This window comes from Oncorhynchus clarkii, chromosome 7 (genome assembly GCF_045791955.1).
Source record: "Oncorhynchus clarkii lewisi isolate Uvic-CL-2024 chromosome 7, UVic_Ocla_1.0, whole genome shotgun sequence".
Lineage (NCBI taxonomy): Eukaryota > Metazoa > Chordata > Actinopteri > Salmoniformes > Salmonidae > Oncorhynchus > Oncorhynchus clarkii.
In genome coordinates, this window is record NC_092153.1 from 7,561,217 (window position 1) to 7,583,518 (window position 22,302).

The 22,302-nt window shown below is 41.9% G+C and overlaps 3 protein-coding genes across 3 annotated transcripts; 1 reads left to right on the forward strand and 2 right to left on the reverse strand.

Moving 5' to 3' along the window:
* Positions 1-178: 178 nt before the first annotated feature.
* On the reverse strand, positions 179-6,735 carry LOC139412821 (ubiquitin-like-conjugating enzyme ATG3). The gene is made up of 12 exons (XM_071159551.1): positions 6,535-6,735; positions 6,087-6,128; positions 5,813-5,862; positions 5,401-5,471; positions 4,536-4,643; positions 4,355-4,404; positions 4,134-4,218; positions 3,408-3,442; positions 3,137-3,292; positions 2,326-2,453; positions 2,036-2,104; positions 179-1,461 (listed from the first exon to the last, which is right to left on the reverse strand). The coding sequence occupies exons 1-12, from the start codon at positions 6,604-6,606 to the stop codon at positions 1,380-1,382; spliced, it is 948 nt and encodes a 315-aa protein (XP_071015652.1). The 5' UTR covers positions 6,607-6,735; the 3' UTR covers positions 179-1,379.
* A 3,737-nt stretch (positions 6,736-10,472) lies between these two features.
* On the reverse strand, positions 10,473-18,740 carry LOC139412822 (coiled-coil domain-containing protein 80-like). Its single transcript, XM_071159553.1, has 10 exons — positions 18,568-18,740; positions 18,373-18,459; positions 16,429-18,095; positions 14,579-15,219; positions 14,159-14,315; positions 13,944-14,080; positions 13,523-13,674; positions 13,163-13,266; positions 11,215-11,298; positions 10,473-11,048 (listed from the first exon to the last, which is right to left on the reverse strand). Exons 1-10 carry the CDS (start codon positions 18,570-18,572, stop codon positions 10,744-10,746), a joined length of 3,339 nt encoding a protein of 1,112 aa, XP_071015654.1. The 5' UTR covers positions 18,573-18,740; the 3' UTR covers positions 10,473-10,743.
* Positions 18,741-20,020: 1,280 nt separating this feature from the next.
* On the forward strand, positions 20,021-21,714 carry LOC139414070 (fas apoptotic inhibitory molecule 1-like). Its single transcript, XM_071161950.1, has 4 exons — positions 20,021-20,313; positions 20,422-20,650; positions 21,108-21,157; positions 21,332-21,714. The coding sequence occupies exons 1-4, from the start codon at positions 20,197-20,199 to the stop codon at positions 21,479-21,481; spliced, it is 546 nt and encodes a 181-aa protein (XP_071018051.1). The 5' UTR covers positions 20,021-20,196; the 3' UTR covers positions 21,482-21,714.
* The last annotated feature ends 588 nt before the right edge of the window (positions 21,715-22,302 follow it).

Consider the following 22,302-nt stretch of genomic DNA (forward strand, 5'->3'; position numbering starts at 1 on the left):
TGCAGGGCTCATCTGTAAAAGAGACCTTGGTTTCAGAATGACTAACTGTCAAAAAAGGTTCAATAAAATACGAATTTGGTCTGGCTACAAACTCATGACATAACTATTCATAGACCATGCATACATTTTAATTTAGCTATCAATTTGCTGAGAAAAGAATATCATTTCAGATGCCATATGTGCTTTATAATGTGTTAGGTCGTTTATAACAGCATCATGTATACAATCCATCATATGATATTGGGGATTTTTATTGCTATAAATGTACATTACTTTAACATGTTCAGTGTGTTAAGACTGAGCTGTTACATAAGGAGTCTATAGGATCAACAGATAAAGGGCCACAACACCTGTCCAGCTGATTCTCAGGAAAAGATCAAGTACTCTGGAGTCAGTTACTCAGACATTTTACAGTCTATATTTCAGCATTAATGAGTGAGTTATACATACTGTTAAGAGAAGAGTACTATAGTTAATGAATGCACTGTGCAGACCCTTAGACAAATGTGCAGAACTGACATCTTTCTATATTAGAGAAGACGCAGTCAAACTCCTGATATACGGTGTCTTTGAATAATCTGGTGATACAGGTAGCCTTGCGCGTCATCACACAAAATGGTAACGCTCACATATTCATACGACACAATCATGACGTCATCTCTACAGGACGAGACAGTGGAACTAGGAACAGGGTCAACAAAACATTTTGAAAAAAAAGAAGAGCTGGGCAAAGAAACCGCCGACCCCACTTACAGGAACCAACAATGGTCCTGGGCCCAGAAGACCATGTACACTTTACCATTAAGACAAACTGGCATGGGTCTGAAACAGTAAAGAGGTCCAAACATTAGTCCAGCACAGTGCATCACACTGAAAAAGCTATAATGTGGACAAAACATTTGTTAGATTTCTTTCAACGACATTTAACTGGTAACATTTGAGAGGACATTAGTGGCACCATTACTATGGTAAAAAAAAAGGTGTGGTTATGAAAACAAAATGGAGAAAACTTGAAAGCCTGTCTGTCAGTGAATTAATGTAAAATAAATATAGTCATCTTTGAATGGTTGTTAATGGCAGAGCTGGGCATTTGCCAAGTACAGAGTGAGAATCTTCCAGACAAAAACACTGCGAGATCGGTCACCACATAAAGCCATTACATCATTGGGATTACAGCATTACCAACATCTGTACACACCCATCAACCCCTCAGCGATTGAACCTATTCCCACGCCAAGAGGGTCAGAGTACCCAGAATATTCCAAGAGTCATTCCCAGAGATAACATTCCATACCCCACTAACGCTGCCAGCCAGAAGACAGATTCCTCCTACACTCAAAGATGTTTGCAAGAGTAGCCTACACCTCTGTAGGATGGAGCTACATGGTGAAGTGCCTTGTGTAGTCGTATTCTATCGTGGGGATGACGGCCTGGACAAACTTCAAGAAAATCAACAGATACCTGAAACATGAAGTTAAGGAATAATGTGTAGGCAAGAATGGAAGAGAAACAGTATTAGCAAGATCACTTCTATTTACTACTCATCTTAGCTCGGGTTACATTTAATTAATTATACCATGGCATTTTTGAATAGTCCTTTCACTATAAAAGCACAGTATATCAGCACGTTAGAATTCAACTATAGCCATTGAATTCTACCGTGTTTGAGCTGCGTTTGAAAGCAAAAGTCGAATTGAAAACATTGAATTGGATTTTTCATAACAGCAAGCTACGACTGACGGTTTCTTTGTTTGGTTACCAAGGCAACTACTGTAGTTATCTAGTAAACTTGCTAGCTACTTCAGTGGATGTTGAAAACATTTCAAGCAGCACATTTGTTAAATTATAGCCATGGTATGAAAGGAATAATGAACTCGTTCCCTGGAAATTAACACAACTCCGTGGAAACTAAGTCATTCATTATTTTCCATAGATCACATAGCCCCTCTTACATAATGATACATACACTTAAAATCACCAAGCTGCATTAAAAACACTTGACTTCATCTGAGACGACAATTCACTTAAAGGATGCATATGAACTCCAAGCTCTCCTCCCCCTTCCGCCACCGTCTCGATGATCCTTTTCATCACTTCAGCATGTCTGGAAAACAGGAAGTGCCAACATTAGTTTACAGGACCATAAGCGCTCCCTCGATGAGTATTACAGTCGGATCAGGGCCCGTACTCAACGTTTTTCAGAATAGGAGTTCTGATGTGGGATCAGTTTTAGATTATAATGAATAGAAAGGGGGACCTGATCCTATATCAGCACTCCTCCGACTTTGAGTCAATGAAAGCATGTTCATGATCTCTTGCTTTTACCTGCAGGGATGCACGGAGCACATGGCTGGGGGTGGTAGGTGGGGGTGATTTTCGATGGTGACTGTTTTCTTCACATGATCCTGGCTGATATCTTCATACATCTGATCCACTGTCAGGGGCTGTCTGTCCTGTAGGAGTGAGAGGGGAAATGGTAAACAGAACGTAGAACCCAGGATCTCAGTTTCCCAGGTAAGTCAAAGACATCGTTCTTCCTCAGCTGTAAGAACGCATCTTGGGATTTACATCCTCAGTAATATTCACAATGCAATCCAAAAGGACACACAGCTGTATCTAAATGCCAACATGTTTTGTTACTGTGCACATGGGATGCACTTTTTGGTCTACCCAAGAAACCCAGTTACACTAAGCTGACTCTGTACTGCTGAGAGCTAGGTTACAAATCAAATACATTTTAATGTCACATGCGCTGAATACAACAGGTGTAGACCAGGTGTAGACCTCCCCTTACACTGTGTACAAGACAGTAGTTTTGGAATTGTTAGTTAGATTACTTGTTATTACTGCATTGTCGGAACTAGAAGCACAAGCATTTCGCTACACTCGCATTAACATCTGCTAACCATGTGTATGTGACAAATAAAATTTGATTTGATTTGATTTGACCTTAGTGAATGCTTACTTACAAGCCCTTAACCAACAATGCAGTTGCAAAAATATGTGTTAAAGTATTTACTAAAATAAACTGAAGTAAAAAATAAAATAAATAATTAAGGAGCAACAATAAAATAACAGTAGCAAGGCTATATACAGGGGGTACCGGTACAGAGTCAATGTACAGTAAGTGTGTTACCTCATCGTATCCAAACAGCCAGAGTCGAGGAGTCTGATAGTATTTGTCATATGTGATGTAGAGGTCATAGGTTCGAGTCTGCAGGATGTCATCGCTCCCAGCTTCTCCCGTTTTGGATTTAGACAAGTCCACCATTTTACTGGTGTCCAGGGTGGCCTAGAGACATATGGGAAAGAAAAAAAAACTGAAGTGAAAAATGGGGAATAGAGACACTTCCTGGAAACGGAAGCAATGTACAATAAAAGTTACAACAATACTGTGAACTTCTGACCTCATCTGTTTCCAGTAGTCCACTCTCCTCATACTCTGAAAGAACAGAACAAGACAAACTGAACCATTACATTACTTAATTAACTATGAAAGTCAGTTAAGAACAAATTCTTATTTACAATGACGGCCTACCAAAAGGCCTCCTGCGGGGGCAGGGGTTAAAAATACAAAAAGAATAGGACAAAACAAACATCACAACTAGTGAAGTATAACCACAGAACAATGACACAGATATTTCACCGGACGTAGAAATGTGAAGCATCCGCTTGGAGTTTCCACATACTACCAAATATGGTAGTGAAAGGAAGCCCAACGGGCGGGAGTGGGAGAAGACGGAACAAGATGGATTTTGGCCGACATTCTGCTAATTTCTTGTCGATTAAACATTTGATCTCAATTCAATTTTCCGTCCCCAAAACTAAAATATGCTACAAACATAATCAGGGAAGTTTTGTATACTTTACCCGTTGCCAAAGTTTTTAAAAATTGTGTTGTTTAGGAGTGCAAAGGCAAGTTGAGTTATTGCACAAACGCACTTCAGAGTAGGTGTTCCCTAATGGAAATATGCACATGTGTGCTAGAACGCACCAATTAGGACCTCGCTAGCTCGTGCTGGCCTCTGCCCACTATGACTAATTTGTTCCCGTTTGAAACAAAGGGCTATGGTCTATCTTGGTTTAGTTATACAAGTCTTTGGAATATTCCTTGAGGAGTAGAGAGTAGACACCTTCCATATCTGCTGCCTCGTCTTCATCATCATCATCATCATCTCCGTTCCCACAAGCACCAGACTTCACATTCATGTTCATGTCCTTTCAAAACAAAGGAATACAACTATTTTAAGACTTCTGCAATGGTATTAATCTAAGGTTGTTAGTTTGAAACATTCATTAGCAATGCAGATTACTAGGGTTCAATAACAAAACGTAAATGGTCCATCATATTTACCTTGTTGTCCAATGAGATTTCTCGTACAGCTTCTGTAACTCCCCCTATACCTAAAATATCAATTTGAAATATAACATTCCTTGAGAAACAAACCCAAAAGCTAACTTTATTTATAATGTATTCCTGACAAAAGACCCAAGAAAATGAACCATTGTCACAGGAAATGTCTAAAGTGTCCAACCTGAGTTGTGGTAGGTGTCAACCCATCCTCCATCTCCGTCATCCTCCTCTATGATGGCTTCCAGTTCATCACAATACTCCATCTGTTTACAGCGCTTATAGCAGGGAACTGTAGGCACACACACAAAATATACATTACTACAGCAACAATAGGGACAAGTAACAGTATTGTAGAGAAAGCGCCACTTTAATTTTTATTTTACCTTTATTTAACTAGGAAAGTCAGTTAAGAACACATTCTTATTTTCAATGACAGCCTAGGAACAGTGGGTTAACTGCCTGTTCAGGGGCAGAACGACAGATTTGTACCTTGTAACCGGAAGGTTGCAAGTTCAAACCCCCGAGCTGACTAGTCCAACGCTCTAACCACTAGGCACTTTAATAATGCCACTTAAATAATGTTTACATATCTTGCATTACTCATCTCATATGTATAAACTGTATTTTAAACCGTTTATTGCAAGTTCAAACCACCGAGCTGACTAGTCCAACGCTCTAACCACTAGGCACTTTAATAATGCCACTTAAATAATGTTTACATATCTTGCATTACTCATCTCATATGTATAAACTGTATTTTAAACCGTTTATTGCATCTCGTCTATGCCACTCGGGCCAATGCTCATTCATATATTTAAACCTATATATTCTTATTCCATTCCTTTACTTAGGTTTGTGTGTATTAGGTAGTTGTTGTGGAATTGTTAGATTACTTGTTAGATATTGCTGCACTGTTAGAACTAGAAGCACAAGCATTTCACTACACTCGCAATAACATCTGCTAACCATGTGTATGTGACCCATAACATCTGCTAACCATGTGTATGTGACCAATAACATTTGATTTGAGTTCACACAGTTCTTACCATTGCGAGTCAATAGGAACTGCTTATCCTTGGGTAAATACGGCTTCACCTTCTCCTCTTCCCCAGACACCCTGGATGGAATAAACATGATGTGACATCTGGGACTACTGTGCTGTCAAAACATCATACTGTATTTGATGCTATATTTGGAGACAGCATAACATCCATCCATAATAATTACATGCTCATATCAGATGAATTAGATTGGAGAAATTAAGTGCAATTTAGCTGACTACAATATCTTAGAGGTGCGATAAAGTCCATTTCAATTCCTGTTAGTTGAACATCGGAACATGGGCATTTCTTCATAAGAGTGTAATTCAATTTCAGAATTGACTTGGATGGAGCCAACCCATGTCCTGGGGTAGCGTGTACAATATTGAGTATCAATCTTACTCCAATGGACACTCACCATTTCCATGTGGGGCAGTGATGAACAAGGTGATCTCCAGCAGCTACAAACTAATGGAGAGAAAATAGAGATTTAATAGGAAGTTGTAATAGTTCAGTCAGATGACAATTACTCTGTGGGTTGGGGGAAAGGAGCTTTTTGGAATTGTGACCTACTTCTCCAAATCGCTTTCAGTTGCACTTATTTTCCCAAATGATGAAAGCCTACATACGTGTGACTTGTTGGGCTTTCTACGTGACTCAGTTACAAATGATACCAAAGACAACTTCCTCACCTCTTCTGGAGTGATAACTCCTGTCTCCTTGAATTTGGATTCCTATCAGACAAAATAATGAAGTAATATTATTATTGAGTTGGCAGTTTGGTATATTTAACGTGTGTGACTGCCTGCAAACAATTTCATTACAGAGGTTAGACATTCCATTCTTAATTGCTTAAACATTGACTGTCACATTTCTCAAATGTGATAACTGAAATCATGCGAAGCTAACGTTAGCTACATTGACAAGACAGTCATCAACGCCATGAACCCTCTAAATATTTCATAAACCGAGATTATACACTGCAATAGGACTGTAAACAACGAATTGTAGCTACATAATACATGTTGAGAGCACTTGAGAAGACTTCCCGATAAAGTATGCTAGCATGTTAGCATCTTACACATCACTGCTGAGTGATAGCAATCTACAGTAGCTAGCGATACAGCTAATATAGCTTACCTTCAGCACTGGAGTAAAAAACTCGGCTACACCAAGGGCCGTGCCTTTTACGGAATTAATGGCGTTCTGCATGTTAGCTATCAGATCGATCCCCGACAGATGTGTGAGTCTTCAAATGCCGAAAGACCGTCGGTTTCAGTTGTTTTTTTTTGTCAGCAACAGATCACATGACTTGTCATTTGAGAATCCCCTTCCGCTGTTAAAGTCTCGAGAGATTTGTCTGGACGGCTCAAGGGTTGCACGATCATGACTGGCCCAGGCCCCAAGGGAAAGTTAAATACATTTGAGTTCTTCAATCTGGAATAAGACCTTTATTCAGCATACATACAGGTAACTGCCAAAATGAAGGAAACACCAACATAGGGAACACGAGCCTCCAGAACAGCTTCAATGTGCCATGCCATAGATTATTCAAGTATCTGTTACTCTATTGGAGGGATGTGACACTATTCCTCCACGAGAAATTCCATAATTTGGCGTTTTGTTGATGGTTTTTAACGCTGATCCAGAATCTCTCGTAAGTGTTCAATTGGGTTGAGATCTGATGACTGAGAAACACACAACTGTTTAAACACCCTCTGCTTTTTTGAGCCCTCTATTTCAAAGTCCCTTAGATCTCTTCTTCAAGCCATGGTAGAAAAATGACGGGAAACTGGGAATTTGTATACAGGGGAGTGTTGAGCTCTACAGCAGACTTGCACAATTCAATCGCTGGTTGAACACTATTTTCTGTCCCTCCCAAAATATATTTGTAGATAACTGGCCCTCTTTCTGGGACTCACACACAACAGGACCAAGCCTGGCATGCTCAGGAGTGACAGACTATCTTAGCTGGAAGGGTGCTCTCATCTTCCCTATAAACATAGACAGGGCTCAAACTCCTCTAGCTCCACAATGAGATAGGGTGCAGGCCAGGCAGTTGTCTGTCAGCCAGCCTGCCAGCTTAGTGTAGTCAGCTCAGTTTTTCCCATTCAGACCCTGACTATGCCTCGATCTAGGTATGGCAAAACTAAACATGGCTTTGTTCGCATTAGCAATCTCACTGGAATAAAGACCTCCTCCATTCCTGTTATTATTGAAAGATATTGTGATAATACTCCACAACGGCTCATAGTAATGGCTGGAATGGTATCAAACACATGGAAATGTGTTTTATGTGCTCGATACCATTCCATTTTCTCCGTTCCGGGCTCATAGCCATTACTATGAGCCCCTTCTCCCCAATTAAGGTGCCACCGGCCGGCCGCCTGTGCTCATATCTCAAAATAGGACTACTTAATGTTAGATCCCTCACTTCCAAGGCAGTCATAGGCAATTAACTAATCACTGATCATAAACTTTATGTGATTGGCCTGACTGAAACATGGCTCAAGACTGATGAATATACTGGGTTAAATGAGGCCTCTCCTCCTGGTTACACGAGTGACCAAATCTCCACCAAATTGGGAGTCTTCCAACGAGCTTTGAAAGACAGTACCGTGCAATATGAAAAAGCCTACAATGCTGCTCGTTCAACCTACCTTCACAACCTGAGGAGAATAAAACACGATTCAAAATAGATTTCTGATACTGTTGCAAAGCTAACTAAAAAGCAGCATTCCCCAAGTGAGGATGGCCTTTACTTCAGCAGTGATGAATTCATTAACTTCTTTGATGAAAAGATCATGATCATTAAAAAGCAAATTACAGACACTTGTTTGAATATGCGTATTTCTCCAAAACTCAGTTATAATGAGTCTGCACAGAACTGCCAGGACCTCGGATCAATGGAGACACTCAAGTGTTTTTATCCTGTATATCTCCACACGTTCAAGAAAATAGTCATGGCCTCCAAACCTTCCAGCTGTCTAATGGACCCTATTCCAACTAAACTACAGAAAGAGCTACTTCCTGTGCTTCACCCTCCTATGTTGAACATAATAAATGGCTCCCTGTCCTCCTGATTTGAACCAAACTCACTAAAAGTGGAAGTAATAAAGCCTCTCCTGAAAAAGCCAAACCTTGACCTGGAAAATGGAAAGAATTATTGGCCTATATTGAATCTCCCATTCCTCTCAATTATTTTGGAAAAAAGCTGTTTCTCATCAACTCACTTTCTTCCTGATGACAAATAATGTATACGAAACGCTCCAATCTGGTTTTAGACCCTATCAAAGTACTGAGACCACACTTGTGAAGGTGGTAAATTACATTTTAATGGCGTCAGACCAAGGCTCTGTGTCTGTCCTCGTGTCCCTAGACTTTAGTGCTGCTTTTGATACCATCAATTACCACATTCTTTTGGAGAGATTGGAAACCCAAATTGGTCTACGCGGACAAGTTCATGCCTGGTTTAGATCTTATCTGTCGGAAAGATATCAGTTAGTCTCTATGGACGGTTTGTCCTCTGACAAATCAATGTTAAGCTTCGGTATTCCTCAAGGTTCAAATTTAGGACCACTATTGTTTTCACTATGCTACCTCTTGGTGATGTCATTTGGAAACACAATGTCAACTGTCACTGCTATGCAGACGACACACAGCTGTACATTTCAATGAAACATGGTGAAGCACCAAAATTGCATACCCTGGAAGCCTGTGTTTCAGACATAAGGAAGTAGATGATTAATTATTTTAATTAATTATTTTATTATTATTTTTGACTCATTGTTTTACTTTTAAACTCAGACAAAACAGTGATGCTGGATCTAGGTCCAAAGAAACAAAGAGATCTGCTGTTTGATCTGACAATTAATCTCAGTGGTTGTACAGTCATCTAAAATAAAACGTGAAGGACCTCTGCATTACTCTGGACCCTTTCAACAATATTTTAAAATGGCTTTTTTTCCCATATTTCTATCATTGCAAAACATTTTGTCAAAAAATCATAAAGAACAGCTAATCCATGTTTTTGTTACTTCAAGATTTGACTACTGAAATGCTCTACTCTCCAGCTACCTGGATAAAGAACAAAATAAATACGTCTGCTAGTGATAAATACGTCTTCTAGTGATAAATACGTCTTCTAGAATCTTGACTAGAACCAAAACACTTGATCATATTACTCCAGTGCTGGTCTCTGTTAAGGCTTGGGCTGATTTCAAGGTTTTCCTGCTAACCTACAAAGCATTACACAGACTTGCTCCTACCTATCTCTCCGATTTGATCCTGCGGTACAAACCTACATGTACAGTCACAAGATGCAGGCCTCCTTATTGTCCCTAGAATTTCTAAGCAAACAGCTCCTATAGAGCTCCATTTTTATGGGATGGTCTGCCGATCCATGTGAAAGATGCAGACTCGGTCTCAACCTTTAAGTCTTTACTGAAGACTCATCTCTTCAGTAGGTCCTGTGATTGAGTGTAGTCTGGCCCAGGAGTGTGAAGGTGAACGGAAAGGCTCTGGAGTGAGGAAAGCCCCTTGCTGTCGCTGACTGGCTGGCACCCCTCTCTCCACTGGATTCTAAGCCTCTCACCCTATTACTGGGGGAGATCTTCGTGGGCTATATTTGGTGGTCGGTTGTTATCTCTCTGGTGGTGTGGTGGCTCTGCTTTGGCAAAGTGGGTGGGGGTTGAAGAACGATCTGGCCTTAATTGTACTCTTATAATCTCCAGCCAGAAGGGGACTGGCCACCCCTCAGAGCCCGGCTTCGCACTAGATTTCTTCCTAGGTTCCTGCCTTTCTAGGGAGTTTTTCCCAGCCACCGGGCTTCCACATCTGCATTGCCTGCTTTTTGGGGCTTTAGGCTGAGTTTCTGTATAAGCAATTTGTGACATCTGATTGATGACTGTAAGCATGATGGGATGTTAATTGCTTAATTAACTCAGGACCCACACCTGTGTGGAAGCACCTGCTTTCAATACACTTTGTACCCCTCATTCACTCAAGTGTTTCCTTTATTTGGGCAGTTACCGGTATATCTCCATACAAGATAACAAATATATGCACAACATAAAAGGCAAATGTTTTTAATCTGAAATCTCCAGTCTCCCCGTGAAACAAATCATACATTCAAAAATATATGGAAGAAAAAGTATGCTGCATTTTCATAATCTATTTTAGAAAAGTCAATTCTTATAAAACAACGTCACAGTTATCAAAATGCTAAAAAAAAGCTTTCATGAAATGCCATTCATACAATGGCTTCATGTAGTTCATGGGAGAAGGCCACAACCAGGCCTCAATAGAAAATCGAACACATCCTAAGGGGAACATCCTATTCTCAATCCTTTAGTAACCATATCCACGGTGGTAACCATCCGGGTCTCTGTCATGACCGTAGCCCCCATACTCATCCTCAGGACAGCGCATGCCAAGGGACTGCTGGATAGCCATCTCCTGTCTGCGGAGCTGCATGGAGTCAACCAGGTCATATATGATGGACATGGACCACATGGGAGACGGGTACCAGGACTTGACGTTGCCGTCTTTCCCCACCAGCAGCATAGAGAAGTACTCTGGGCTGATCTGGAAGTAGTTCCTGATGTCCTGCACCAGAGAGGGAGAAACGTCCTCACGTTCCACAGTGGCAGTCCCTGTGACACAGGCAGGGTTGAGGGGTTAACTTGAATTGATTTCATACATTAAGAACAACATTGTTTAAAAGAAGAATGGAAGAAGAAGACTTAAACCTAAATCAAATCTTCGGTTATATAAGCTCAGGATTTTCCCACCAATATGGTAACAGTAACTGTTTCTTACCGTTGATTGGGTATAGCTCAAGGGTCCCGCCCATATCCTCCATGTCCTTCCCAATCAGCTTCAGCACAGACAAGTGGCGCAGGCCTGAGTAGAGTCAGGTGAAAACACGTCATTTCACATTACACCACTGCACCTCTTACGCCTAATATCAAACCCCTTTCAAACAAAGCCCTAGCGCCTTCCCAGAGATATCTAGTACATGTGAAGGTATGGATACAGGTGTAAGCAGTGGTTTTAATTTAACTAGGCAAGTCAGCTCAAAACAAATTCTTATTTACAATGACAGCCAACCCCCGGCCAAACCCGGACGACACTGGGCCAATTATGTGCCGCCCTATGGGACTCCCAATCACGGCCGGTTGTGATACAGCCTGGAATTGAACCAGTGTCTGTAGTGACGCCTCGAGATGCAGAACTTTAAACCGCTGCGCCACTAAGGAGCCCAAATAATACTATTCAGGGAAGTAGAATGGAGGGTAAAGTATTATACTACACAGAATGGAGGGTACAGTACTATACTACACAGAATGGAGGGTACAGTGTTATTCTACACAGAATGGAGGGTACAGTGTTATTCTACACAGAATGGAGGGTACAGTGTTATTCTACACAGAATGGAGGGTACAGTGTTATTCTACACAGAATGGAGGGTACAGTATAATACTACACAGAATGGAGGGTACAGTATAATACTACACAGAATGGAGGGTACAGTATTATACTACACAGAATGGAGGGTACAGTATTATACTACACAGAATGGAGGGTACAGTATTATACTACACAGAATGACCTCTCTCTCTGTCTAAGAGAGACAGAGCCCAATTTCTGCAATGTGGCCAAACTGAGTCCATGAAACATTTCCCAGTAGAAGTACTAAAGACATGCATACAACTGAAGCTCAACGGTCTTGTGTAATTCGTTTCACTGTGCTCGCTAGATTCCTTTCCCCAAATTACAAATGTTTCTAATTTGCAAATCTTTCATCCCAGTACTATTAATGTCCTCCACATAAAGACTGTGTTGGCAGCTAAACAATAGCCTGTCCTCCCAAACTAAGAACCCTGTTTTTCATCAGTACGAGACCAACATGAGTAGTTGACCACATTGTCTACAACAGGCTCAAAACCAAATTCCAAACATTTTGGCGAGTCTCAAGAGACCTCTATCGTAACCCAGCTTTAGAGTGGTGTCTATTTTCTAACCTAAACAATTCAGGCATGTTACAGCTAAACGCCAAAAAAATCCCTTTTGTTTGTTTGCATAGCTAATGCAGTTTGTTACATATTTCGCAACAGTTAAAACTAATTGTGACAGACTCTGCAAGCTACAAATAAATTGACATTCCATGAGATTATCTTCTGTTAATAGTTATGTTAGTAGTTCATTTGAACTCTGAAAAGATATATCCTGATGCTTGTACGGCATGGCTCGTTGGACCAACAGTGACAGACAGTAACAACAAGGGATGAGGACAGTATGTTTCAGGAGTGGTATTTGAGAGGTAACCCTCCCTGCACTATCTCTATAAGCTTGAGGATCTGAGTGAGCTGGTGAGTTATTCAGGAAATATGTCTGCTCTTGAACGTAACAGGCAAAACATATTTTGATAATGTTTTATTGTCACATACACCAGATAGGAGCAGTGAAATGTGTTGTTTTACAGGGTCAACCACCCCTGGAGTAAATTAGGGTTAAGAGCCTTGCTCAAGAGCACATTGGCAGATTTTGACCTTGTCGGCTCAGGTATTCGAACCAGCAACCTTTCAGTTACTGGCCCAACACTTTAACTGCTAGGCTACCTGTAACCCTAGTTGACCAAAGTGTGGCCACACATTCTGAACATCTCCGCAGATGGGAGTGAAGTAGCCAAGACAAACACTTAAGGGCCCCAGTGAAATCATCAAAACGTACAGGCCTGAGACAACAGAGTGACATCACTACTCACCCAGATTGCAGGCCTGGCTAGTCAGGGCGTAGAGCTGCTGCTGATAGGCCCATTCCTCGTCGTCAGAGGAGGAGATCACAAACAGCCTGCGTCTCCAGCGGAACCTAGAGAAATATAAACACAGAACAAACAATGACATCAAATATATACAAACAAAATTCCGCAAGCCTTTCAGAAGAACAAACATGTTACAAATGCATTTCTTTCTTTATTTGCATACATGTTCGACCAGGAGCACACAGGATGTCAGTGTCAGTTTTAGGCGAGTGTATTTGTCAGTTGTGTTGACTTGAAACTGCAGTCACACAGTCTTATATTGCAATTGCATCGTCCTAGATAATAACAAAAGCCCACTAGTACCGTGAGAGGAAGTTCTCCAGAGATTTGGATTTGTCTTCCTTCTTACACGCCACTCCTTGTCTCTTCTGCTGTTCCATCTCCTTGATGCGAGAAGAGAATGTGTCTATGTAGTCAAACACAGCCGTCATGGCGATGGGCACCTCATATTCTTGCTGTGAATGGGGACAGAAAACCATATCACCCATCTTTAGGCGGAAAAAGTGTTACGGATGATACTGTATCAATTCACTGCAGTAAAATGGAGTTATTGAAGCGCTCAACCGATATGGTGGATTTTCACTCAGACATAGGACCGAAAGGTTAAACGCTCTTTCATCAAAATAAGAAGGTCATCCAGGATGCACAATACTAAGTAGCAGTATACAATAACACATTGTAATTATACCGCAGTAAGCTTTATAGGGAAACAAGGCCAACCAACCTTCACTTTCATATCAAAGTCAGTCAGCACCATATAGTAGTCGTCAAATATCAGTCCCAACTCATTCCTCAAGGCTCTGATGAGGGGCTGGTTTGTGAAGTCCTCTTCTTTCATGCCTTTCAGAGGCTGATCCTTCTCTGTAACCATAAACTTGTATTACACTTGTCATCAGAGTAAAATAGAATTGAAAATTAGCTTGACTTGACTTGACTTACCAGCCTGGTAATGGTCCATCTTCATGGTGCCATTGGTCAGAGAGCCAAAGATGGTGATAAGAGAGATTTTTCTGACGCCCAATTCACACACATGCTCCAGATACTCATCTCTCTGCTGCGTGTACATAGGATTCTCCTCGTCTGGAGTACTGATCACCTGGGAGGGAAAGAAAAGTGACTGTTGTATCATGTGTCTATTCTGTTCGGTTCTATTCAGTTCTATTCTGTTCAGTTCTGTTCTATTCAGTTCTATTCTGTTCAGTTCTGTTCAGTTCTATTCAGTTCTATTCTATTCTGTTCGGTTCTATTCTGTTCGGTTCTATTCCATTCTATTTAGTTATATTCTGTTCTAGTGTACCAATATGCCTGCTTCATATCAGATTTAATCAATACATTTATGTAATACAACAGAATACTCACAAGTAGACGTCGTCTCTTCTCAAAATGACCAAAAAAGGATACTAAGAGGTTTGGCTGTTTTGTGGGGGGCCTCTTGTTGTCTGCTTCTTTCTCCTGGTTAATAGCGGCCTTCTTCCCTGGTCTCCTGCCACGATAGAAGCCCCCATCACTGTCTTTAGTAGCCTTCAACCTTTTCTTGTCTGTTTTACTCTTTTTGCCTGATTTATCAGCCTTTTTCTTCCTCTCTGCATTGGCAGGCCGCTTGACCTTACTCTTCTTGGAGGAAGCTGTTTCCACCTGTGCATCAGAGTCAACCTTAAGTTCACTGCTCAGCTCTTCCCCTCCTTCAGTTGGTTTGTCGTTAGTGAGCTGAGTTGGAGAGGTAACAACTTGTCGGCCATGTTTGGTATCGTCGGTTGTGTCTTCTTCATATTGGTCTCTGTGGGATTCTGTAACGTCATCTATGCCATTTTTGTGGGTCTCTGAGAGGATGTAGAAGGATTCGTCTGTGGTGGGGACCTCTAGGTCCCAGTGCGGTGTTGTCTGGGGGTCCAAGGGCTTCGGAACGGTGGGTGTTGTGGTGGTTGTGGTTCGTCGTGTTGTTGTAGTTTTTGGTTTTGTTGTGGGGGTTGGTTTTATAGTGGTGGTGGTTGTTTTTGTTGGTTTTGTTGTGGTTGGTTTTATAGTGGTGGTGGTCGTGGTTGGTTTTATAGTGGTGGTTGGTTTTATAGTGGTGGTGGTCGTGGTTGGTTTTATAGTGGTGGTTGGTTTTATAGTGGTGGTGGTCGTGGTTGGTTTTATAGTGGTGGTTGGTTTTATAGTGGTGGTTGGTTTTATAGTGGTGGTTGGTTTTATAGTGGTGGTTGGTTTTATAGTGGTGGTGGTTGGTTGTTTGGTTGTTGTTGTGGTTGGTTTTATAGTGGTGGTGGTCGTGGTTGGTTTTATAGTGGTGGTTGGTTTTATAGTGGTGGTTGGTTTTATAGTGGTGGTGGTCGTGGTTGTTTTTATAGTGGTGGTTGGTTTTATAGTGGTGGTTGGTTTTATAGTGGTGGTGGTCGTGGTTGTTTTTGTTGTGTGGTTGGTTTTATAGTGGTGGTGGTTGGTTGTTTTATAGTGGTGGTTGGTTTTATAGTGGTGGTGGTCGTGGTTGGTTTTATAGTGGTGGTTGGTTTTATAGTGGTGGTGGTCGTGGTTGGTTTTATAGTGGTGGTTGGTTTTATAGTGGTGGTGGTCGTGGTTGGTTTTATAGTGGTGGTTGGTTTTATAGTGGTGGTTGGTTTTATAGTGGTGGTGGTCGTGGTTGTTTTTGTTGTTGTGGTTGGTTTTATAGTGGTGGTGGTCGTGGTTGGTTTTATAGTGGTGGTTGGTTTTATAGTGGTGGTTGGTTTTATAGTGGTGGTGGTCGTGGTTGGTTTTATAGTGGTGGTTGGTTTTATAGTGGTGGTTGGTTTTATAGTGGTGGTGGTCGTGGTTGTTTTTGTTGTTGTGGTTGGTTTTATAGTGGTGGTGGTCGTGGTTGTTTTTGTTGTTGTGGTTGGTTTTATAGTGGTGGTGGTCGTGGTTGTTTTTGTTGTTGTGGTTGGTTTTATAGTGGTGGTGGTCGTGGTTGGTTTTATAGTGGTGGTTGGTTTTATAGTGGTGGTTGGTTTTATAGTGGTGGTGGTCGTGGTTGTTTTTGTTGTGGTTGTTGGTTTTGTTGTGGTTGGTTTTATAGTGGTGGTGGTCGTGGTTGGTTTTATAGTGGTGGTTGGTTTTATAGTGGTGGTGGTCGTGGTTGGTTTTATAGTGGTGGTTGGTTTTATAGTGGTGGTTGGTTGTTGGTTTTATAGTGGTGGTTGGTTTTATAGTGGTGGTTGGTTTTATAGTGGTGGTGGTCGTGGTTGGTTTTATAGTGGTGGTTGGTTTTATAGTGGTGGTGGTCGTGGTTGGTTTTATAGTGGTGGTTGGTTTTATAGTGGTGGTTGGTTTTATAGTGGTGGTGGTCGTGGTTGTTTTTGTTGTTGTGGTTGGTTTTATAGTGGTGGTTGGTTTTATAGTGGTGGTGGTCGTGGTTGTTTTTGTTGTTGTGGTTGGTTTTATAGTGGTGGTGGTCGTGGTTGGTTTTATAGTGGTGGTTGGTTTTATAGTGGTGGTTGGTTTTATAGTGGTGGTGGTCGTGGTTGGTTTTATAGTGGTGGTTGGTTTTATAGTGGTGGTGGTCGTGGTTGGTTTTATAGTGGTGGTTGGTTTTATAGTGGTGGTTGGTTTTATAGTGGTGGTGGTCGTGGTTGTTTTTGTTGTGGTTGTTGGTTTTGTTGTGATGGTTACTTTTGTGGTCGTGGTTGTTTTTCTGGTGGTGGTTGTGGTTGGCTTTGCTGTAGTTATGGTTGTGGTTGCTTTTGTTGTTGGTAGTGGTTTTGTTGTGGTTGTAGTTTTTTTTTTTTTTGTTCTTGTTGGTTTTGTTGTGGTGGTTGTGGTTGGCTTTGTTGTAATTGTGGTTGCCTTTGTGGTCATAGTTGGTTTTGTGGTTGGTCGGGTTGTGGTAACTGTCACAGCCTTTGGTCCTTGAGCTGGTCTCTGCACCCCTTTCCTCACTGGCACCCTCTCCACTGTAGAGTTCACTGTGACCTCTGACCCCGTGGTCAATACCCCCTGGCCTTGAGACTCAACCACCTGGCCCTCAACACCGGCTGCCTTGCACCTCTGCACGAAGCCCCTCTGCCTGGCCTTCTCCAGCTTGCGCATGTGGGTCTGGTCCATCACCTCGTACATAGCCTCCAGCCTGACCGGGTACGGGTACCTCTCCTCCACCTGGAGGGTCTTCCTCAGGAGAACCATGCCAAACTTCCCCTCCTCCAGCTTCAGGAAGTTCATCAGCCTGGGGATGAGGACCGTGTCCAGGGGCTCCTCCGTCACCTGTCCCTTGGCGTTGACCCGCCGCACCTTCCCGCCTCGCTCTCCCTCCTGGTGGAACATCACTATCATCTGCATGTGCCGCTCCGCCATCTGGCAGTAGACGTCCGACTTGAGGAGACTTATCATCAGGCGATAGTAACCGTCTGAGTCATGTGGGGCGGAGATGACCAGGACCCGGTTCTTCCCTGCGAAGCTGGCCAGGACGTTGAGGGAGCCTGCGCTGCCGGGGACGGTGCGGGCTGGTGTGGACTGAGGCTGAACCGCCTCCCCTGTCACTTGTTTACTGTTGTCTTGAGATGTGCCAGTGCCACTGCCAACCTGGTTTATGGGTTTCTTTGGTTGTTGGGGTATTCTTCTGCTTGGCATCATCCTTCTTCTTGGAGGCTCAGCTTTCTCATCTCTCTGCATTCTGTCACGATGGCTCGTCACAGTGGATACATTTATACCACCAGCGGAAGGAGCAATGCTGTCAGAGTTCAGCACATTTTGTGTTCTGTTAAAAATCCCCCCCTGGAGGGATGTTCGTCGTAAGATTGTCCTGTTGAGGGGCCTCCTGTCAGAGGCCCCTGTGCTCCATACCAGCAACAGCCATAACACACAGAGATGCAGTGTCTGTTTCATTTTTGCAGTGTCAAAGAAAAACCTACAATGGGAATAAGAAGATCAGTGAGAGAGGCATTGCCTGTAGTCCTCCGTCTTTCTGACGTTGTGTCCAGTTTTCAGATGAAATAACTGATCAGTGATTGATCATAAAAACGCTTTGTTTGAGAAGAAGAAAAAGAGTTCCGCAGTAGGTTATGACGTAACTGTTCAGAAAGACAAATGCACAATCTGGGCTGTTTCAATAAAGTAAACACAAACACTTGTCAACTTGTGTGCTATAATCCTGCTGAAAGTTTACATGAAAATGCACCATTTACCATTCCATTCTGGTGACAAAAAATAACTCCCCGATGATAAGAAATATTGTGGCAGTCGTCCAAATCCTCCTTTCTCCGTTTCTGCAGCTGAAATGACATACATTTCATTTTCTATGTTAATGTAGACAGTGCAACCTCTGCTTACTAGGCGGCTACACGTAACGGTTCCATATATTCTGTCTATACAAAACTTACTCCATCGATTGTAACTTTAGAGGCCATTTTCCTCTTTCTAACGTCTTCAGAAGGAGAGATTTCTGGAAGTCTCAATGCGTTGTCGGCAAGGAGGGATCTTCTGCCTTCCCCCTTCCAGCGCATCGAGTTACCCGAGGAAATACTATGTAACCACAAATTCCATAAGCGCTCTCTCCCCTATGAGCACCAACCCAAGACCAAGAAAGAAACGATTTTTCTGCGTTCACGCGCACGTCGGAACGAGAAAACTCGGAAAGGTCCGACTTGCTAATTGTTTATTGCTACAGACGTGCCGCGTTCAACCAGTCAGAAAGTCGAACATTTCCGAGTTTCCTAGGACCGGCTAGCACTTGAACGCAGCATAAGTAGCGGTCCTCACGGCAAGGTTCGACACCGCCCACCGTACACATGTACACAGAATAGAGCACTATAGTTATTACAACCATATCTGCTCATGAAATAATGTGGCTGCATTTATTATGTATTACCAATGCAGTCTATATCCATAAGTTGCCATGGATGTAGTTTAAGGTTAAAATAATCAGATATGGTATATGATATAATGTCAATAAAAATACATGGGGAGTGGAAATGTATTCATTTAGATTTTTACAAGAACACTTGATTATTGTTGTTTTAATAGCCAGTAAACTAAAGTTTTGGGGAGTTAGGAAGTTTTATTGAGGGAAACTAGACAGGGTAGATTTATGCCATCTACTGGCAGGCTTTGCCACAAAGTCTGCTCTTCTTAGTTTTTACTTGTTTTTGTTGTTGTAATTTTACCCCCTTTTTCTTCACAATTTCGTGATATCCAATCGCGATCTTGTCTCATCGCTGCAACTCCCCCAACGGGCTCAGGAGAGGCGAAGGTCGAGTCATGCTCGCTCTTCTGTGATCGTCTGAATACCTTGGTCAATATACCAACGAATGACCGCACTGTCAATAATAACCGTAACAGTCAATAACAATGCAATCATATATAAACTCACTATTTGTCACGCTCCAAATTCAACCAATGTGTTCTAGCTATTTATTGCAGATTTATAAACTACATTTAAGCTTCTAAACGGCTTACCTCTAGGCTCTTTATATTACTAATGTTAATAATAAACCATGGGATTATTATATCGCTTTTCAAAGACCCGAAGATGCTTGAAAAAGACGCTAGAAAGATCCTTAATAAAGACGCTTTCTTTATACTGTATGTTTGATTACAAATGTGTGATTCATTTGTTGATTAGTTTGCTAATTGTGTGTGTGTGATTTATTTAACCTAGGACTGTCTAAAGAAGGTATAGGCATCACCTAGGCCTGGCTCAAGAAGGTATAGTCATTCACTGTGGAAGTCTCACATACAAATTTCCTCTGGCAGTAATTGGATTGAAAGAGGTCTTGCAGCAATAAGCCTCTTACAGTATTGCAGTTTGCACTTGTTGCTGAGCAGGCAGAGCAGAGCAGAGCAGATCCAGGACAGTTTGATGGACACACGGGCTAACATCGCTTAATAACTGCCTATAGGATGAGATTTGAACTACAACCTTGGTTTGAAACGAGGATAGCGTCGATGGGACATATATAATCATTTCCAGTTAGGCCTACAGGCTTTATACCCCTGCAAGGTCAGTCAAGATGATGGCCGGAGATGTTGTTGGTATCTGGGAGGTGGCGTTAAGCGATGGGGTTTACAGGATTGAGTTTGAACACGGCACGGCGACAGGGAAGAGGGTTGTTTGGATCAATGGACAGGTACGTAGGCCCTGAAACGTATTCCTTCTTAAAATCTCTAATGTGTTATTGAGTAGTCAGAGCTATGTACAGAAGGCCTATGGCTGTCTGATTTGCTTTCTTCCTCAGGAGGTGCTCAGAAGAGATTGGATGTTCAAACTGGTTGGAAAGGAGACCTTCACAGTGGGAGGCATGGAAACAAAAGCAACAGTAAACATTGAGGCTATCAGTGGCTTTACCTACGAGTACACCTTGGAGATTGATGGCAAGAGTCTCCAGAAGTTCATAGATAACAGATCCAAAGTCACTAAGACGTGGGTGCTGCAAGTGGATGGTGTTGACTGCAGGATTGTCCTTGGTAAGGCTCAAAAAACAAGAAGCATGTTCTTTCCTATGAGCATTGAGCAATATTTCAGTGTCAATTCCAGCTACACTGTCTATTCTAAAAAGTCTATAAAAACATAGTTGGCTGTGAGTAAGGCAACATGCAAGTCAGCGCTGTTCTGAGGAGTATAATCTATTTAGGGGAACACTTTTGGGTTGGCTATTTTAAGCCATACGAGCAACCTGATTGGAAGGGACACTGTCCTTTGTAGCCTATAGCAGAAAGCTCCATGTGACATGAATAAACAAAGCAGGGAACTCTGCACTGTGTGATGTTATGATGCTCTTGTGGATGTGTAATGCACACTGGTAAATCACTAGCAATCATTCCAATGCACTGCATGGTGCTTCTGTCCTGTAGGCCTATGGTGAAAAATATGATGCAAGCAATACTAATAATATACTAAATTACTACTGTATGGTTTCAACAGAAAAGGACACAATGGATGTATGGTTCAATGGGCAGAAAATGGAGACCGAGGTACTTTTTCAACCTCATATGGAATTGAATGTGAAGTTATTGTGTCCATGTATGTTGCATACATACATAGGCCAAGATTCTGGTTTAACATGATTCACTAATGTTTTGGTCCATACTTTAGTCATTCCAGTCCTTTATGGATATTTATGTACCGTCTCTAATTGTCGGCTATAGGGAGAGTTTGTGGATGACGGAACAGAGACACACTTCACGGTGGCAGACCATGAATGCTGCATCAAGGCTTTGAGCAGTGGGAAGAAGAGAGCTGGCATCGTCCATTACTTAATGGTGGATGGGGAAACAGTGGCCGGCTGGACAGATTGAAGAGGACCGCTGAACTTTTCATGTCAGGAATCTGAAATGTTGGATATATCCTATGTAAATATAAATGAGGAGGCAGCCTCGGGGATGAGTGAGGGGCATTGAACTAAGATATCAATCGACTCAAGGTCTCTGTACTGTTTCTAGATTTGTATAGATGGGATCAATATTTCTATGGTGGAACTAAGGAGTATTATCTTTCTGATAACGAGGTTGTGTATAAATAAGTCAATTAATCAAAGGAAATATGTAAATATTTAACATTTCAAATCAATCAATAAAATATAGCAATACATTTTTTTAGTTTTTAGTGTAATCATGTATGATCTTTGCTTGTTTATGCAGATGCTACGCTATATTCCACTAATTTGCAAGCCAAATGTATCTCTTCTGAAATATGAATACCTTAGAGCTCCATATATATGGCTAAATTAATGTTATATATTGGCATATACTGTACATGTGAGTGAACATTCTTCAAATGCCGAGAAACAGATGCGCAGCCTCTGCGCAATAAGTACATTCAGGAACGCGACGCCTCTGAACCAGCCAATGCGTTATATGCTTGCCGCCATAGAGATAGATTGAAAACTCTAGTGCCCAAATGAACTATCCTTGCCCAAATGCCTATTTTAGCATGGGCATTGCCATTGAGGACTTTCACCATTTTAAAGAAGTCAACTGGGTGGGACTTCCTATGTGTTAATCCAGGTCACCAGGAGGGATCAGCCGATGAATTATACCCGCGTGAAAACATTGCATAAATGCAGGTGGCAATAAATCGCTAACCCTGACTTTATACCTGTTAAAACAACACACTCCAG

What these genes read in the sequence shown, in the direction of transcription:
- LOC139412821 (XM_071159551.1), bottom strand. Translation starts at nt 6,606, where the DNA reads ATGCAGAACGCCATTAATTCCGTAAAAGGCACGGCCCTTGGTGTAGCC. An exon ending in CGAGGCAGCAGATATGGAAG is followed by an intron (nt 3,443 to 4,133) that starts GTGTCTACTCTC and finishes CTGTTCTTTCAG; the next exon opens with AGTATGAGGAGAGTGGACTA. An exon ending in GGCTGTTTGGATACGATGAG is followed by an intron (nt 2,454 to 3,136) that starts GTAACACACTTA and finishes TCACTCCTACAG; the next exon opens with GACAGACAGCCCCTGACAGT.
- LOC139412822 (XM_071159553.1), bottom strand. An exon ending in AGAAGAGACGACGTCTACTT is followed by an intron (nt 14,316 to 14,578) that starts GTGAGTATTCTG and finishes TTTCCCTCCCAG; the next exon opens with GTGATCAGTACTCCAGACGA. An exon ending in TAGCCAGGCCTGCAATCTGG is followed by an intron (nt 11,299 to 13,162) that starts GTGAGTAGTGAT and finishes GACTCTACTCAG; the next exon opens with GCCTGCGCCACTTGTCTGTG.
- LOC139414070 (XM_071161950.1), top strand. Translation starts at nt 20,197, where the DNA reads ATGATGGCCGGAGATGTTGTTGGTATCTGGGAGGTGGCGTTAAGCGAT. An exon ending in TGACTGCAGGATTGTCCTTG is followed by an intron (nt 20,651 to 21,107) that starts GTAAGGCTCAAA and finishes TGGTTTCAACAG; the next exon opens with AAAAGGACACAATGGATGTA. An exon ending in GGCAGAAAATGGAGACCGAG is followed by an intron (nt 21,158 to 21,331) that starts GTACTTTTTCAA and finishes TGTCGGCTATAG; the next exon opens with GGAGAGTTTGTGGATGACGG.